At 42.0% G+C, this 17765-nt stretch overlaps 1 protein-coding gene and 1 long non-coding RNA gene across 4 annotated transcripts; both read right to left on the reverse strand.

Annotated features, from left to right (window-relative positions):
• Positions 1-246: 246 nt before the first annotated feature.
• On the reverse strand, positions 247-2277 carry LOC138242835 (uncharacterized). The gene is made up of 4 exons (XM_069198408.1): positions 2191-2277; positions 1822-1902; positions 906-1262; positions 247-460 (listed from the first exon to the last, which is right to left on the reverse strand). Exons 1-4 carry the CDS (start codon positions 2245-2247, stop codon positions 275-277), a joined length of 681 nt encoding a protein of 226 aa, XP_069054509.1. The 5' UTR covers positions 2248-2277; the 3' UTR covers positions 247-274.
• Positions 2278-2903: 626 nt separating this feature from the next.
• LOC138242885 (uncharacterized) lies at positions 2904-4651 on the reverse strand. 3 transcript variants are annotated; one of them, XR_011191756.1, is made up of 4 exons: positions 4576-4651; positions 3470-3537; positions 3208-3287; positions 2904-2968 (listed from the first exon to the last, which is right to left on the reverse strand). It is a non-coding gene; the product is annotated as an uncharacterized lncRNA (long non-coding RNA). The 3 variants fall into 3 exon arrangements; XR_011191757.1 differs by lacking the exon at positions 4576-4651 and adding an exon at positions 4153-4192; XR_011191755.1 differs by lacking the exon at positions 4576-4651 and having other exon boundaries at positions 3470-4136.
• Positions 4652-17765: the final 13114 nt, after the last annotated feature.

Raw genomic sequence — 17765 nt, forward strand, 5'->3', positions numbered from 1 at the left:
TGGTTGGACATGTTAAACAGTTTGGCGGTTAATTTGTGACATTTTTGGTGACAATCAGCACACGGATTGTGCAGTATGTGCAGTATATATTTTCATTGTAGATTGGTTACTTCAAAAGTCCAGTAAAGTGACAGTGGAGAGCTATCCGATACACATCTTAAAGAAGACTCCCTGTAAGTCGATTAAATGTTTCATTTTCAAGTCAAATCCTTTACATGAAATAGACACCAACAATAGAAGGGGATGAGAAATGTCTTTTATCAAAATAAACCTGCTATTCACAGACCTCGGCCACAACATCTCCCAGGTACTTCTGCAGGATAAGGTCAAGCTCGGCTGCTGCCTGGCGGAAGCACTTGTCCACCTCAGATAAGTCACACCTGACCATTGTATTTTCGAAGTAGGATTTCAGCGCCTCTTTCACCTCCTCATAGTTGTCCTGCTTCATGATTCCTGTGCCCTGGGAGAACAAGAAAGGTGAATATTCATCATCATCCCTCAACAATTCTCCAAATTGCCTGACTGCAGACACCACCATGAGGAGGAGCTGGAGTGACATAACATCATCAGTAGGCAGTGAGTCAAGAGAGGGGGAGTCATCCCACTGTTATCCTTATCCATGATCAAGAGTCTCACCCCCTGCTTTACGCTGTCCCTAGTGGTGATCTGTAGACAGTGTGTCTTCCACCTCACCCACCTCCTGAGGCAATAATCTTGAATAAACAGAGGGCTGGAGGCCCAGCCTGGCTCCTGTCTCTCTCCCCTTGGAGCTGGAAGATTTTCTCAGAACCATGTTGAGGTAAAATGGGAGTGGGATGACGCAGGTGTCTTGGAGAAGTGAGTCGCCCCAGCCCCCGAATACCTCAGTGTGATTCAAGCAAGGGGGAGGGGTTTAAGGGACTTACCAATCCCACGTATGCACCCTCTGATTCAAAGTCAGGCAGGACTTCATTGTACAGCGCCAGGCAGTCCAGCTGGATAGATGATATCATGTTCTGAGCCCAGGTCCGCACCCGTATCTCCTCCTCCTGGAGCAGCCCCTCCAGCTCGACCTGCAGGCCCTCCCTGAGCTGCCACAGGGCCGCTGGGGTCAGGCCCGGGTGAGCGGGTGTACCAGGGGGTGGGTGAGGGGGCGAGCAATGGGGTATGTGGGCTGCCAAGGAGGAGGTCCATGCCCTGTCCTTCTGCAGAACCCTCTCCGGGCCCTTAGGGTAGTTCCACAGCTGGGTCTCGGTCTCCTGCCTGGTGATTGGCTGGCTGGCCTGAGGGGACAGGGGCACAGAGAGGGCATGAGGAGGACAGAGAGAAAACTGAGAGGGTCTTCTCTAGGAGGACCAAGCCCTGCCCCTGGTCTCCCAGCAATCACAGTCACCATCATTGCAGCTGAAACCAAACTTTTGACAGATGTCACAGACATATCAGGCTCATAGACTTGCAGCTCTCGGCTGCCCGGGGTGAGACGCAGGGGGAGTCTGCTCCCTCTTCCTCTGACAGTCCTATCAGATGACAGCGAGCTGACCTGATCCAACCCCACCTTCCCTTTCACACACAGCCACACACAGGCATGACTGTGTCACCTTCATCAACACCTCCACCATTATAATCTCCACTATCTTCGTCACCATCATCTTCATCACATTTCTAATAAATGATCTCCACCATCTTCATCACCGTATCCTTCTTCATCATGACAATCATCATGTCCACCATCATCATCATCAACACCTTTCCATCAACATCATGATAATAACCACCTTCATTATCTACACTACCATCTGCATCACCATCATCATCCTGAGCAGAACACATTGGTTGTCTTACACTGGACGAATCTTTGCTCAGAGCCTCAGTATCGGTTGCCCCTCTCCGGCCTTTCAGGGTCACGTCCACCTCTGTCAAGACCTGTCAGCAAGTTGACTGCTTTAGTCTCACCAGCAGAAGCTAACCAAGTTTGTGTCTCAGTACAGGTTTATTCTTAGTCTAACAGTATTAATACAGTATTCTTTACAAAGAGAAGGGTGGGGGTGTGGAACAAGCTCTCTAGCCATGTTGTTGAAGCCGATAGGGTGGCTTATCTTAAGAGAGAGCTGGATGAGACCCTACAGTCAGGACAGGAGGCACTACTGTATGTAGAGGGTGGTGTGTGTGTGGAACAAGCTATCCAACCATGTTGTTGAAGCCAATACTCACGTTCCTGTGGGATCTGCCCCAGGTCTCGGTGTGACACCCTTGTCTCTGCTTGGCCATTCCTCTCTCGACTTGAGCGAGTTTCTCCAGGCGGTGCTGGGGAGGAGAAAACAAAGTTACCAGCCAGTCACACAAACACACATCATCATCATGGGCCAAGATGACCCTACATGACAGTGGCCTGTCGTTCTCGATCCAGAAGCAGTGTCCAGCCCTCAGCTATCCAGCTTCATGATCCCCAACATCCCTGTCGAGACCTGTTGAGGGGCCAGTTCTGCTAGACCAGGGGTCTCAAGCCCAATCACAATCCCTGGAGAGCCAGGTGCATCTCTAGGTTTTCTTTCCAAACGGGGCTAGCCAATTAAACAATTAATCTAATTATTTTCATAAGAAGATGTGGAAATAATGTGTTTAATAATATATTTTGATGTCTCTCACTGTTGAAGACTCAAAATATTCAAGGCACAGTTGGATATTTAAGGTCTGGATAAAGGTACAGTATTAGAATATGTTTTGTTTAATTAAAAAATGAGATCAACTTTGTAACCAAGACCTCTGGGCAGGAAACCAGATGATGCACCAGACCCTCTAGGAATGGAGTTTGAGACATGCTCACCCTCTCTCACACACAACCTCACACACACTCACCCTCTCACTACTACTGCTACTACTACTACTACTACTACTAATAATAATAATAATAATAATGCAGACTTGCTTTTCTTGGGGTCTTGGGTCTGGCTCCTGTGTTGGCTGAGTCTGCTGTTACCTCCTTCCTGATCTGGGGATGTCAGACACAGTTCTGTTACAGACACGGGCTGGACTAGACTCACAAGCACACACACCCACAGACACACACTCCCACACACTAACATACACGCAGATGCACACACTGTCAGGTAGAGTCTTTCTCCTCCTCAAGAGAAGACAACAGAGCCCTGCTACTGCGATGAGCTTTAATTTCAGAAGGAGAAAGAAGTGGAAGAATCACAATATGAAGAAGACCAGCAGTGGACTCACAGCTCTCTGGGTCCGGGGCCTGACTCTCAAACTTGTCTCCAGTCTCTGGTGGGTTCTTCTCTGTTTACCTCTGTTGACATCTGTGGACAGGACAGTTCAGTTAGACAAACAAGTTCGACCAGACTTCACTCTCATAGTCAATCAATCAATCAATCAATCAATTTTTTTCTTATATTTTGCCTTTTAATCCAGAACATCAAAGCACTTTACAAAACATACTGTATACTGTATTCTAAGTATCATATAAAAACAGAGCACTCACAGCTCTCTGGACGTTGGTCTGGAATCTAGAAAGTGGTTCCATTCTCAGGCGACTCTGGACCTCAACACCTGTTGATGGGTCACTTCTGTCAGACACACGAGTGGAGCCCAAGCCCACCTACACACACACTCACACACACTGACAGATATACACCCACACAATCACACACATTATCACACACTGACAGACACCCACCCACACATATTCACACACAGACATTACACACACACAGACATTACACACACTCACAGACACACATTCACACACTGACAGACACACACACAGACACAACACACACTCACAGACACGACATACATTTATACACACAATCAGACACTCACACACATACTCGCACACATTCACAGACACACACATAGACTACAAATACTTATAGACACACACCAACACACACACACAAAAACACACACACTCATAACTACAAATACAGTATAACTAACACTAACACAAATGCCACTAACATTAAAACAGTAACACTATCACTAAGAGTTACACTATCATTATCACTGACACAAACTACTACTACACTACTAATACTAATAATAACAGTAATGCTATCACTAAAACTAACATGACTACTAGTGTAAATACTCTAACAGTAACTCTATAATTATAACTAATATTAACATGAATACTGGCATCAAAACTATCAGGAGCGCAATCACCATTAATACTGACATGAACACTAGCATTAATATTAAAGCTACCGATTGTACTCTCACTAATATTAAATATGAATACACTCGCATTAGTATTAGTCCGTGACGTCAAACCACTCTTTGTGACGAAGGTGAGACACCTAGCCGGACACAGTGATGTGGCACGTGTCGCCGTGGTTACCATACTTATAATTTATAAACGGTGGGAAAAATGCATTTAAACTGTTACCTACACAAATTTATCAACTTGGAATATAATTTTCAAGCTCTAGAATACAATTTCTAAACAATCATTTGAATAATCATTCTTTAATTTGGGATTGAACATTATGAACACTAAACGCACAATGGTATTTGATCGATACAGGCTGTATTGACTGTTTTCTAGATATTTAAATAATTTAAAGAAAGAAAAGAATCAGTACTCACCAATCGGTGAAGTTAATTGATGATTCTAAGTTTTTTTAGTTGAATTAATTGGTTGTCGATGGATAAGTGATCAATATCTCTCCTCCGTGCTCTCAGTGCTCCTCCCGCGGTCTCGCTCTCTGATCCCGACGCTCTGGCTGGTGTCTGTGACGTCACAGCGCTCTTTCTGACAGATCAGAGCGCGTCTCCGCTGGAGGAGACTCCTGTCCAGAGGCCGGGGGGCTTTTCTTACAGATATACTGTAACATCTCCAAAAGAAAAAACACCAGGCTGTGTAGAGGGGCGATTCATAACAGCTGGAGAAGGAGACCGACAAACCGAGGAATACAATTTATTAAACAAAAAAATAGTTTACTTCACAGATTAATGCGTTGTAAAGCATACTCCCGTAGAGCAGAACAGAAAGGGCACAAATCCCTGTAAAAAGCGCTTTTAAGCGTTTTACACGAATCTCCACTGAACAGAAGCCAGGAGGATCAGACTCCTGATCCTGGAGGTTGAAGAGTATCTCCTGGTTTTATTTCCACTCGAGCTCTCAGTTCCTCAGCCAGTTTGGTGATTTAATTAACTGTATAACTGTTATCAGACTCTGTTTAACTGTATATACGACTCCGTGAGAGACGTGTGGGAGACGCTGGAATCACACACAGACAGGTCTTCTGTGTGATCTGAGTCCCACTGCTCAGAGGTACAGACTGGTCAACTGGTCACTATTGTAGACAAGACCATCGGTCTGCTGCTGCTGATAATCATATTACACTTATAAGAGTAGCAATACTGCTGTTCATTAAATCAGTAAAAATAATAATAAGAGATAAACACATATTGCTCAATTTTCAGTCAAACACTTCTGACAGAGGGATGGAGGCTGACTTACAGTAAAGACAATGAATCAGGGCAGTAATACTGAGGGGCTGGAGGTTCTGGAAAGGGTTAATAGAAGCTTCTTGATTCTGATCTGGAACAGAGCCCACAGCTGCCAGATCAGTGACCCCTGAGCCCAGTTCACAGAGAGGAGAACCAGGAGCTCTTCTCTGTCTCTAAGAGGCTGTGAGGAAGGAGAAAAGGGGGAGATGTGACCTGAGTCCAGGCTGTTCTGTCTGATATTATTCATGTAGCAGCACTGATTGTCTGAATGTCCTCTGGTTCTGGATTGTCATGATAAAGAGAAGGATGGAGATGAGCTTCTGTCTGTTCAGGAGGTAAAAGTTTGGATAAAGTACTAAGGGACTCAGAGCTCTGTGTGTGAGTCTGAGCTGTGAATCTGACTGAGAGGAGATACTTTTTTTATTCTGCCTCTGAGAAGTCTTTTCCTTTGCCAAGCAATGTTCCATCCCCTTCAGATACTCTGCACAGACTGTCAGAGTAAGCAGAGAGGAGAGAGAGATGGACAGATAAGAGCACACACTGCGAGAGAGACAGGAAGGGGGAGAGAGAGGAGAAGGAGCAGGAAGACAGTGCAGGTGTTCAACCACACTGTGACCACAGGAGACAGGAGGCTTTTCTCAGCTGCTGAGGAGCTCAGTGCTCATGGCCACTCAGGCTCAGAGGCTCTCGCAGCAGTCAGGTCTGAGAGCGTCTCCTCATACTGACACTGGAGCTCTGAGAGTCAGCCTCTATTCTGACAGGAACAGACCCTCCTGTTCAGCCCTGAGAGACACACTGAGAGAGCTGTGTGGGGAGAAGACCTGTCACCCTGTAGAGCTCTGAACACTGGACTCTCCTGTGTCTCCCTGTGCAGCACTAGAGCTATGAACACTGGACTCCCTGTGTGTCTCCCTGTACAGCTCAGCTCTCAGCTGCCTCATCACACTGACACCCACAGCCTCACAGTACAGCCTGGCTTCCTGTGCTGGAAGAGCTCGGAGGAGCAAAAACCACAGACTCACTGCAGAGCCTGACCTGTAGCTCCAGTGAAGCTCTACCTTAAATCGCCGCTGTATTAACAAGGACTGAACTTTTTTTTCATAATTTTGTTGCTTTTTCAAATTTGAAACTGACTCCTGCTGCTGCAGCTATTATGGTGAAGCTGTAACACAAGAACTCTGCTATATTGAACAGGAGAGTTTAAATACAGCACAACTGCTAATACTACTAGTGCTACCACAACTGCTGCTGCCACTGATACTACTGCTCCTACTACCTATAATAATAAGGAAGAGGATGTGAGCTGTGCCCTCACACTGTTCAGCCCAGTGGTGCATCAGTCTATCAGTATCAGTTCAGCTCCACTGTGCTGTTAGAGAGTCTCAGTCACACAGTCGGCTCCACACAGAGAGACACTGGGGCCACAGCTGGAGGGGTTGGAACATCTGTGTGGACTGGAGCTGCGCAGAGATAGACTGAGGGTCTGAGGGAGTCAACTGGAAGAGCTGCTGTCCAACAGGCTCAGTACATAAGGGACAATCACTGCTGGGCTTTCTTTCTTTTTCATTTAAATTATTGATCACAGTCACAGGACAGCCAGTTCTTATTCAGTCCACCTTGTCTCCGTATTCCTGTGCTGACCTGAGTGACCTCACTGCCACCTTGAACACAGGCTCTCCTCACACTGCCCTTGACCATGACCAGAAGACATTACTGTCTGGAGACACAACAACTCTGTGAGTCACTGCAGGACACCAGTCATTGGACACTGCCTGACACAGACAGCAAGACAGGACTATATTCAGGACACCAGTCACTGGACACTGCCTGACACAAACAGCAAGACAGGACCATATTCAGGACACCAGTCACTGGACACTGCCTTACACAGACAGAAAGACAGGACCACGTTCTAGACACTTCCTGATACAGACAGCAAGAATTACAGGACCATATATACATAATTGATTATCTTGATACTGATTTTCAATTATAATACTTGTCTAGAACTGCAAAGATTTTTTTTTGTTTAATATCTGATCTCTTCCTGCCCCTGTAGCACCTGCGGCCATGCTGTCTGTATCTGTATCTGTGTTTCCTCCAGTGAGACAGGAGAGCTGCTCCTGTCTCTCCTCTCCTCCGCGCTGCTGGGAGTGTCTTCAGGGAGAGGAAACAGTGATGTGTCTCTGATATATATGGAGAAGACTGAAAGGGCCCTGTGTGTTGCGCGTCCCGCCTGTGTGAGAGGTTCCTGCTGTCAGTCTGAAAAGGCAGTGCTGTGTGTGATTGGCGGGGCGGGGGGCTGTGTTGTTACTGGGGGTCCGGGGTGTGGAGCAGCAGCTCAGTTGCCCTGTGGGCTCAGGGGTGAAGACAGGGGTCTCAGCTGCACTTTGTCCTGATGACAATGGAGAGCTGCCTGTCCATCTTCTCTCTCGCTGTCCTGGTGCTGCACAGCTCAGCCAGTAAGTGACCAGTCTTCTCCTGTCCAGACAGACAGACAACAACTGGAATTAAATTAAGTAAAGTTTTGATGTAAATGGAGCAATAAGTGGGTTGAACAATTTTTAAATGTTAATTTTACATTCAGTTTGTGGGTATTCATAAAAAATATTATAACTGTATTTTATCTTGGTCTGTAAGTAAGGAAATATAATTAGTTGTGTCTAAATATAATTAGTTGCTTTTAATTTTTATTGGATTTTATTAAAATATTCTTAAGATTTCTAAACATTATATAATAATAATGTTATAGATGGATAGAGCAGAAGCTGGCCATTATCACCCTCTATTGATAATTTGTGAAAACATGGAGTGTATAAAATCTTTAAAAAGTTATTTAACTTACTTGTTACTGTAATAATAAACTTTATATATAAGTGATAATTTGAGTGATATGCTGTGACGTGAAAAAGTCTTCATCTACTCGAAAACAAAAAAAGTGTGAGCAATAAAAAATGTTTCTAGAATAATATCATATTATACAGGATGATTCAGAAATACCCTGGGTTGTTTATTATTTTATTGTGTTCAATTCTGACTCCTCTGTATTGTCTTATTACAGACTGGTGCATTAATAGAGATACACGTGTTTTTAAATAGTGAATTATTATTGTGACTCATATTAAATTATTACAGACTGATGAATTAATAGATATACAGTAAATGTGTTATTACCACCTAAAGTGTTTATGCTAGAGAAATAAGACTGGAGTTTTAATGCTGCCATTATATCTTTGGTGTATTCAGACAGTCCAGGTTTCTATCGTTAGGCTGTGTGATATTCAGTTGCTGTGAAAACAAGTAGTTCCTCTAGGTGTTATAAGAATATGTGTTCCAATATGATAGGAACTTATGAGTGTGAATTCTTCATTTTAAAGACTTACAATTACATTTTGAAAATGTAAAACATTTTCAGTCATAGGACAATTAGCTCTTGTATTTTTATAGTATTAAAATAAAACTGATATATGTATTACCTGGTTCATAAAGACCAGGTTTGCTTGTTTTCACATTGAAAAGGACAGGCTGATAAAAGTTACATTCTTTATTGCTTTATAAGTTATAAAATGAAAAATATTAACACAATTGTGAAAATTCTTAGTATTGTAGGTGTATTATTATTAACTGGGGTCTCATCAGAAACTGAGGTGTAACATTAATAATTTAACAACTACAAGACATTGTGGCATTACAGCAAGAATTAAAAAATGGTAGTTGTGTTTTGTGTTTATACAGGATTTGTCTATTATTTAACAGCTAAATAACTTATTTTGTGTTTTTAGGTTAGTTATCTAATGACAGGTTTTTTTTGTAAATTGTGAAGTTTTAATAAGAATGCTTTATTGTTTTTGACTACATTCGAAATCTGAAATTATTATCAAATGCAATTATATAAGTATGAGTTATACAAATTAAATATTTAATTACATGTTATCATACAAATGCAATATTTAAAAATTAATTCGTAATCACAGGACTCAAGTTTAGATTTTTGAGCAGTTGCTCAGGACAACATCATAATAAATGTATCTGTGCCTATATGTTAAACCTGTCTGGTATTTTTGAAAAATGTTGTTCTTTAATATAATTTAATCTGATGATCATGTGTTAAGTTTAGATGTTGGCAGGTAAAGGCTAGAAAATCATTGTCAACAATTCACATACAGACAATGGGAATATACACCTCATGTCACGCCCTCTGCAGCCAGGGGGCGGTCCTTCTCTGTCCTGTCCCTAGTTTCCGGTCTGCTGTCCTTCCTGTCCCTCTCTTTCCCTTGGGCTATATATTTCCGGGTCTTGCACTCTGTCCTCGCTCAGCATTGACGTTCGGATGTCCTGAGACCCGCCTAGCACCAGGGCGCCCCACGTCCGCTCCCTGAGGGCATAGGTTTCTATACGGCATTCCTGAACTCTTTGCACTAATGAGCCCGGGCCTTTTTCCCGTCTCGCCGCTACGCATATGGGTCTTTTTCCGCTCTCCTGCTCCCCACGGTTAGTCCCTTCACAACATGTGAAGTACCTGTCAGCCTCTGACCACTGTTGTGACCACAGGTCCCACTAACACAGAAACACTGGTCCCAGGACTTGGAAGCCACAGAGTTAGTACAGTGTCCAGTACAGTGACCACTGTCTCCTGGAACCCAGGACCAGCCATCTGAGGTTATGGTAATAGATATGGTCATTACAGCCACTGCCCGCCGTAGTGACCACAGTATGCAGAAGCGCTTTTCTGTTTAATTTAAAACTCAGCTTTATGGATATCCCTTAAAATTATAATTGATGCTATAAATAAGGAAAAATAATTAACAATTTGCAGTATTAACAAGAATTTCACCTCTACAATTAATCATAATATTAATTCAGCTTATATGTTTTTTAAACTATTTTCTATTAATGCTGTATTAATAGTTTTATATGCAGTTATACACTATTACACACAACACAGACTAAGGATAGTGTTTTTTAAGTACTAACATATAATTATTATAACTATTAATATTGTAGATATTTAGCAACCTTATCAAAAATGTTGTACAACTTGACAATCCCTTATCTATTACCATAATAATAAAATACAAACTTTTGGCTGTAATTTGGGTCATGTGCTAGGACTTGTGGAAATTTTCCCATTTGCAAACAAAAAGGAATACAAATGTTTTAACAATAATACAACATCTTCAAAATATTTATCAGGGGTTGTTTATTTCATTGTGCTCAATTCGGCCTTCTCTAACAGGTATAATAACAGACTAGTGTATTAACAGAGATCAGTGTGTTTTTAAACACTGTTGTATTGATCGGACTGATATTTTATTTTACACACTGATGAATTAATATGTGTTATTAAACACTGGAGTATTTTTAGACTAATATTTTAACTGAGATAAGTGTGTTATTTAATACTACAGTATTATTGAGACTCCAGTATTATTACTATTGACACATTTTGTATTTACTGTATTATTAAAGTAACATTAATAATAATAACATTATAACATTATGGAAATGTTATTAAAAAATAGAGTATTTTGAGAGAAGGTGACAATTTTAGTGCACAGAACTATTACAGACAGGTGATCAGAGATAAAAGTATATTTAAAGCACGTTTCCGATTAACAAATAATATTAGTTACTATTGCAGGTGAATGTGCTAATACAAATAAGAGTACTGAAGGTAAATGTATTAAAATATTTTTGATCCATGGTTATTTTTTAAAATGATAGTAGTGGTAGTTTTAGATACTATGGTAATTATATTACAGAAGGATCTAACATTGTAACACGATTGAGGACAAGACATATAGTTGTGTTTATTTGTTATAACAGTCACGTTCAGGTGGTAGGTGTTTGTATTGCAGTGTGTTGTAGTTTTCTGACCTGAATCCATACTGGGTGCTTTTAGACAACAATGTCCAGTTTCAGTAACAACACAGGAGTCCTGAGGCAAATCTTGTAGTTTTTTCAACTTTAAACAAAAGTTTGGGATCTGTTCAGACTGGAGTTTTATTTGAGAAATGTGTCTATTATGTTGGAAGAAATGTGTATTTGACCCGGAAGTACTTCATTTTGAAGAGAGAAAGGTTTAATTCTTGTTCCATGTTTATTCTGCATTTGACTGATACTTCACAGCTAAATGAATTGTTGTTTGTAAGTCTTAGATAACTAATGATAGGGACAATTTTTCTTACATTATGGAATTAAAAAAAAGATTAATAAAAACAACCTGTGCACTGTGATTCTAGAATATATTATTAAGTGCAACTATAATTCAATCTGTGAATTATGTACTAAGATCTTGAGAGGTAAAAGCTAAAACACATTGTTCACATATTTATCATGTAAGCATAGCAAAAAATATATATGAATAAAAAGTAGTATTTAAATGAATTGTAGCATATAGTGTGTAATGGAAAAAAATATTTCACACTCCAACTGAAGGTGATTGAAAATGTAATCAAAAAGAACAAATCTAGTTACTGTGAATGTGCCCTGGACAGTAAGTATACACACTTCACGTACAGTCTGGGCTGGGACTGACTCGCATCAACAGCAACATTCCCTTGAGCGCTCACCCTGTCATTCAGACTGGGTCAGGACGTCTTTCAATTAAACCTTCAGTCTTTCATTCAGGCTCCCAGTCACACTAATCACCTCTTTGTTTGAAACTGTTCAGAGCACCAAATCTCCATCATTAGAGCTAAACCTTGTGAACCTAGCGATCGCATTCCTCTCATAGTCAAGTTTATCACTCTGTTATTTTAATTTCTCACTACTCCTGCTCTTCGATCCTGAAATATTTTCTGTGTTTTAATTCTTTCCTTTTCCTCGCTGACTCTCCAGCCTTTCTTTTCTTTATTTCAGCTGGGAGACAGGTGTCCCTCTTTATTTTTTCTTTCTGTTCACCTTTTTCATTCACCCCAGCAGCCTGCATTCGATCTGTTACTCCCTGATCATTCAAACTCTGAAAGAGCTCAAAGTCCATCGCCTGGGTTTCAATTATATCTCCTGCTGCAGATTTTCCATCTTTCTGCAGCATTACACTTCCCATATTTCAGCACAAGTTGTGAAGCATCCATCTATTAAGAAAATATTTGTATTGATTCTGTTTTGGATTTTATAACTTATTTTCAAAGTAGACCATTAAAAAGACTTATCAGTGTTTAAATCAGTGTCTGATACAGACGTGTGGTCAGTGTGCACTGCTAAGTACATGTGGGGCCTGAGACCCAGATACACCAGATACACCAAACCTGGTTTCAGTCATTCAGCCTTCTGACACCACAGCCACTGTCCACTGTACTGACCACAGCTCCCAGAAACACAGGAACATCGTCATTACAGTCACTGTTCACTGTACTAAACACAGCTTCTAGAAACACAGCAACACAGTCATTGCAACCACTGACCACTTTACTGACCACAGCTTCTAGAAATTCAGGAAGACCGTTATTACAGCCACTGACCACTGTACTGACCACAGCTCCCAGAAACACAGGAACATCGTCATTACAGCCACTGTCCACTATACTGACCACAGCTTTTGAAAACACATGAGCACAGTCTTTACAGCCACTGTCCACTGTAGTAACCACAGCAGAACAGCCCTCTGCAGTCACACAGTGATATGGACAGAGAGATATATAACAGGATCTGGACACAGGTGTGTGTAGGGAGAGGTGAGATGGCTGCTGGTGGACTTCCTGTCACTCCACTGTCTCTTGTTCACCATTGGAGGGACTAGCAATCCAATCAAACAGGTAAAACCAAATAAAAATTCCAGGTGTATTTCTAAAATGTCTTAGTATAAAAATATCCTGTAGACATGGTGATAAGTCTTGTTTCTCTCTCTCTGCAGGCAGTGCTGATGTGAGGCTGGTGAATGGTGCCAGTCCCTGTGAGGGGACAGTGGAGGTGTATCATGGTGGAGAGTGGGGAACAGTAGATCATGATGACTGGGATCTGGATGATGCTGTAGTGGTGTGCAGACAGCTGGGCTGTGGATCTGCTGTTTCAGCACCAGGAGGAGCTCACTTCGGACCAGGGTCTGGATCAGTCCTGCTGAGTGAGGTTTCCTGCAGGGGGTCAGAGGCTGCGCTGAGGGACTGTGGAAAACAAGAAGTGAAAAAGATTAGCTATTATCAGGATCATGACTGTGATGCTGGAGTGATCTGTTCAGGTAAGATACACAAACTCTCGCCAGTCTCCAGCACTGAGGAGAATTAAAACTCCTGCACCAATCTAGAGTCCTTCATCATTTGTCCATCCTCCCATTGCTGCTGCTCCTGTCCTGCTGAGAGCTGTGACATCACTCCTCCCTGTCACTGTGTGTCTTTTCTCCTTCAGGATTGTATTTCCTGCAGTGTGTAGAACAGATATTGAAAACTGTCTGAAACCCCCAACCCCACCTGTATGATTCCTGTTAGGTTTTACAATTGACCAATAAAGAGGCCAAAGGACAGTGTTTGATCATAAGGCTGTAAATCTACAAAAAAAATTACAGTATGTGACCGATAGATCCGTATAAACAAATTTATTCTTAGTCTTCATTTGAAAACTACTGTTTGTCCTCCATGTAAATCACCAGCATCATTTTCACTTACAGTTCTGCTGTGTCTCTCTTAAGTCTCCCTTTTCTCTATTTAATTCAGATTCAAAGAGCTGTATTGATCAAAGAATGACAGCATTGACATTGAACATCAGTTGCTTTTCTCTGACATATTTACAAACATTACAACAATGACCACATTCTGTGAGACTGAGTGAAACAAATTAGTTACAACAATATCTAAAAACTATAGAAATAAAAACTATAGAATAAAAACAATATGACTGATATGTATTCTCAAAATTTAATCTATTACAAAGTAGAGGAGATCTCTCAGCTTCCTGGTCCATTTGGTAGTCAGTATTGATCCAAGGAACTCATCCACTGTTTCTTCAAGAAAGCTGGGATATCTGGGTAACCTGTTCCATATTCCTACAATCCTTTAGCAAAGGTGCCCTCAGTTCTCAGTGTACATATGTAACCTTTTTTAAATAGATAATGAATACAATCACATTCTTAGAAAATAACTAAAAAATCTGATGTAACATCTCAGTTTTTCTAGGGGAAAATGTCCTTTTCCCTCTGTTCCATGTCTTCCAGGGTTCAGGTTTCAGAAAACAAAAACGCTTTGGAAGTTAGTGTCAAACCCAGAAGCCAGCTGCTATAAACAGGCAGCTCTTTGGATGAACACAAATACAGCCTTCATTTCCAAAGTAGTGTTTCATTATTTACAGAACAATAAAAACAACCCAAAAACAAAAAAAACTAAAGCTAAACATTTGAATGAGCATCTTCACATGAAGGAATACAACAGGCAGTTAAGCTTCTTACCAGCTCTTTAATATCTTTCTCAAAAGTGATCAGTCCCTTCCTTCTGCTCCCATCTCGTCTGGGTGAACTGCTTCCTGCTTTTAAATGTCACCTTACAGGTGACTGAGGATGGCAGATCAATCTTCATGGGTTTGACAGAAATCACAATCTTGTCTTGTCTCCACATGCTCATCCCTTTACAAATTAGAAAATAATATGTAGGCACTGTACTTGAAATAAGTTCACATATACACACATCTGTAGCCAATATATACTGGAAATACATGAAGAATAATACTGTTTCTATTAATCTTAATAGAAGTGAGCTTCGGTAATTGAGCCTATACTTCCTCAGGGTCTGTTTCTCTTTACTGTGTCTTACCCTCAGCTAGTGTGTGTTGTCATATTGTCCAGAGTGTCTGTCAGTGCCCAGGTCAGACAGTCCTGCTCCAGCAGTGCCAGGCTGTGACAGTCCTGGTCTTGTCCAGAGTGTGTGTCAGTGTCCAGGTCAGACAGTTCTGCTCCAGCAGTGCCAGGCTGTGACAGTCCTGGTCATCTCCAGAGTATCTGTCAGTACCCAGGTCAGACTGTCCTGCTCCAGCAGTGCCAGGATGTGAGATCTCTGTTCCTTGGGTTTATAACGCCTGGAGTGACACGCTGCTCTTCTTTTGTGAATTAGATGATAATGATCAGCCATTTCTTCTGTAGTTATTAATTTCATACCTCTGGCTCCACTGAACTGGAAGAAGCAGAATTCACGGATGGATTTGTTATCACTTTCTGTTTTGATTGATTTCACAGCAGTCTGTGTGCAACATGTAGCACTACTGTCAGCGCTGTAGTAATAGTTATGGGCATGTTGAGCAGCTGGAATGATAGTGATAATTTGGGTACTTTGTAATGTTCCACAAACTGATTAGTTTGGTGTCTGTGAGTTTTATTTGCCCCAGTGTACGGCTAATAATGCACTGAGTTTCTTCAGAGACACATTTTAGAGAACAGGTGGAGGTGGAGGTGGAGATTGGTGATTTAGCCTCTTTGATCTTAATATACATCTAAAATTATTTGATTAACATATATCTACATTATTTCTGGAAGAAATTAATCAATTTTACATTCAGTTAAAACATTCAGCCACAAAATATTTTTTGGTTTAACTATTTGACGTTGACCTTTCAGATTTTCTTCCAACACTCCTCTCTTTCATTTAATTTTTATATCCTATTATCTACTTTCTTATCTATATCTATCCTATTGTCTATATTCTTATTGAAAGCACTTTGCATTATTGTACAATTGATTGTAATAGTATATGCATTTATAAAATGTAATTTTCTACGCCTAATCATAGGTGTAAATCTGTTTATGAATGGAACAATAAGAAGTCAAGATTTAAATTGAGAATCTATGATATCTATTTTTCACATGAAGGTAATTTATTTTCATAGGGTAGTGAGTTTAATTTTCACAGACGCCAGTGTCACGCCCGACATCCCTCCCTAGAGGGCGCTCCACTGCTCCCATTATTGTTCGTGTGATTAAGCTCTCCAGGTGTACCCTTTAAGTGTTATTATTTAAAGACCAGCTCCTCCAGTCTTCGGGGCTCCTCATTAGGGTAAGATGTCGCAAGGTCCGCCTAGCACCAGGAAACCCTACGTCTGTCTCCTGAGGGCATAGGCCTCATCCCCGACACCTCCCGCTTCCTGAGCCCGGGGTCTGGAGGATCTCGCCCCGTTACCCTTGGACCTCCATGTTTCGTTTGTCCGTGTGCTCCCCCCTCCCGGGGGTTTTAACTTTGTCTCGTCCCAGGATGGATTCCTTGTTGATGGACTCTCGGACTGTGCATTTGACCTGCCCTTGGAGCCGTTTGGATTTGGATGCCGTTTTGTCTTCCCCGTACACTGTCTCACAGATTGTCACTATTATTTTGTGCACTATTAAACCCCTGTGTGTTCCCTTTTACCACGCCTCCTGTATTCTCCAGCTCCTACCGCATCACATAGGGTCTTCTACAAGATCTGACATGGATTTCAGTCCATGTTCGTGACAGCCAGGTTCAATGACAGTGAGCAATGAGCTGCACTATGAGAGATTACCTGCTCAGACTGACAGCCTGTAGTTCTCTATTGCAGGTTTTGTGAGGCTGGTGAATGGACACAGTCTCTGCTCCGGGAGAGTGGAGGTGAATCTCAAGAACACCTGGACCTCAGTGTGCGACTTTGACTTTGACTGGCAGGATGCAGAGGTTGTCTGTCGGGAGCTGGACTGTGGGGCTCCTTCAGTGATACACAAAAGGGCTCATTTCGGACGGGGCCAGAGTCCAGTTGGGTCAGAGCAGTTCCAGTGTAAAGGACAAGAGTCCAAGCTACAGCACTGCCCCACTGCAGCCAGGCCAGAGCAGAGTTGCTCCCAGAACAGAGCTGTGGGTCTGACTTGTACAGGTAAGATTGTCACACTGTTTTCACTCATGGAAACAATCGTTATAGGGTCGTAAATTATACATATTGTGATTGGGTGATCTCTGTTATAGACTGAGTGATCTCCTGAGGAGAGTGGGTGATCTCCTGAGGAGTGCCAAGTGGGACAGCATGCAATCGGCAGGTTCTAGGCAGGGTCCCAAGCACACACCCCACACACCAGACTTAATTTAAACCAGTGATTTATTAGCTGGAACTTACAGTTTATGATCTGGACCTGGTGCACTAGACATAGTAGCTTGTTGTTTTTGAGGATGTTGTCATTTTTGCAGATAACCAGGGTGTAGCAGAGGGGAGTGTGAGCGACCGTAGGACAGTCCCTGTGGCTGTGTTGGTGTTCCCATCAGCGCCCAGTGTGGAAACTGCTAGGGGAAGAAAATAACACAGGTGGTTTAGTGTAACAACTGAGGGGATGGTGCTTTCTGCCTGGGCTGGTTTCTGAAATGAATATCTACCAAAACTTTCCTTCAGCCTTGAGGATGGGAAAACTA

Source organism: Lepisosteus oculatus, chromosome 14, assembly GCF_040954835.1.
Source record: "Lepisosteus oculatus isolate fLepOcu1 chromosome 14, fLepOcu1.hap2, whole genome shotgun sequence".
NCBI lineage: Eukaryota > Metazoa > Chordata > Actinopteri > Semionotiformes > Lepisosteidae > Lepisosteus > Lepisosteus oculatus.

Coding starts and splice junctions, on each gene's coding strand:
- LOC138242835 (XM_069198408.1), bottom strand. CDS start 2,247: ATGGCCAAGCAGAGACAAGGGTGTCACACCGAGACCTGGGGCAGATCC. Junction 1,903..2,190: donor GGGGCAGATCCCACAGGAAC/GTGAGTATTGGC, acceptor ACTTGCTGACAG/GTCTTGACAGAGGTGGACGT. Junction 461..905: donor AGGGTGCATACGTGGGATTG/GTAAGTCCCTTA, acceptor TTGTTCTCCCAG/GGCACAGGAATCATGAAGCA.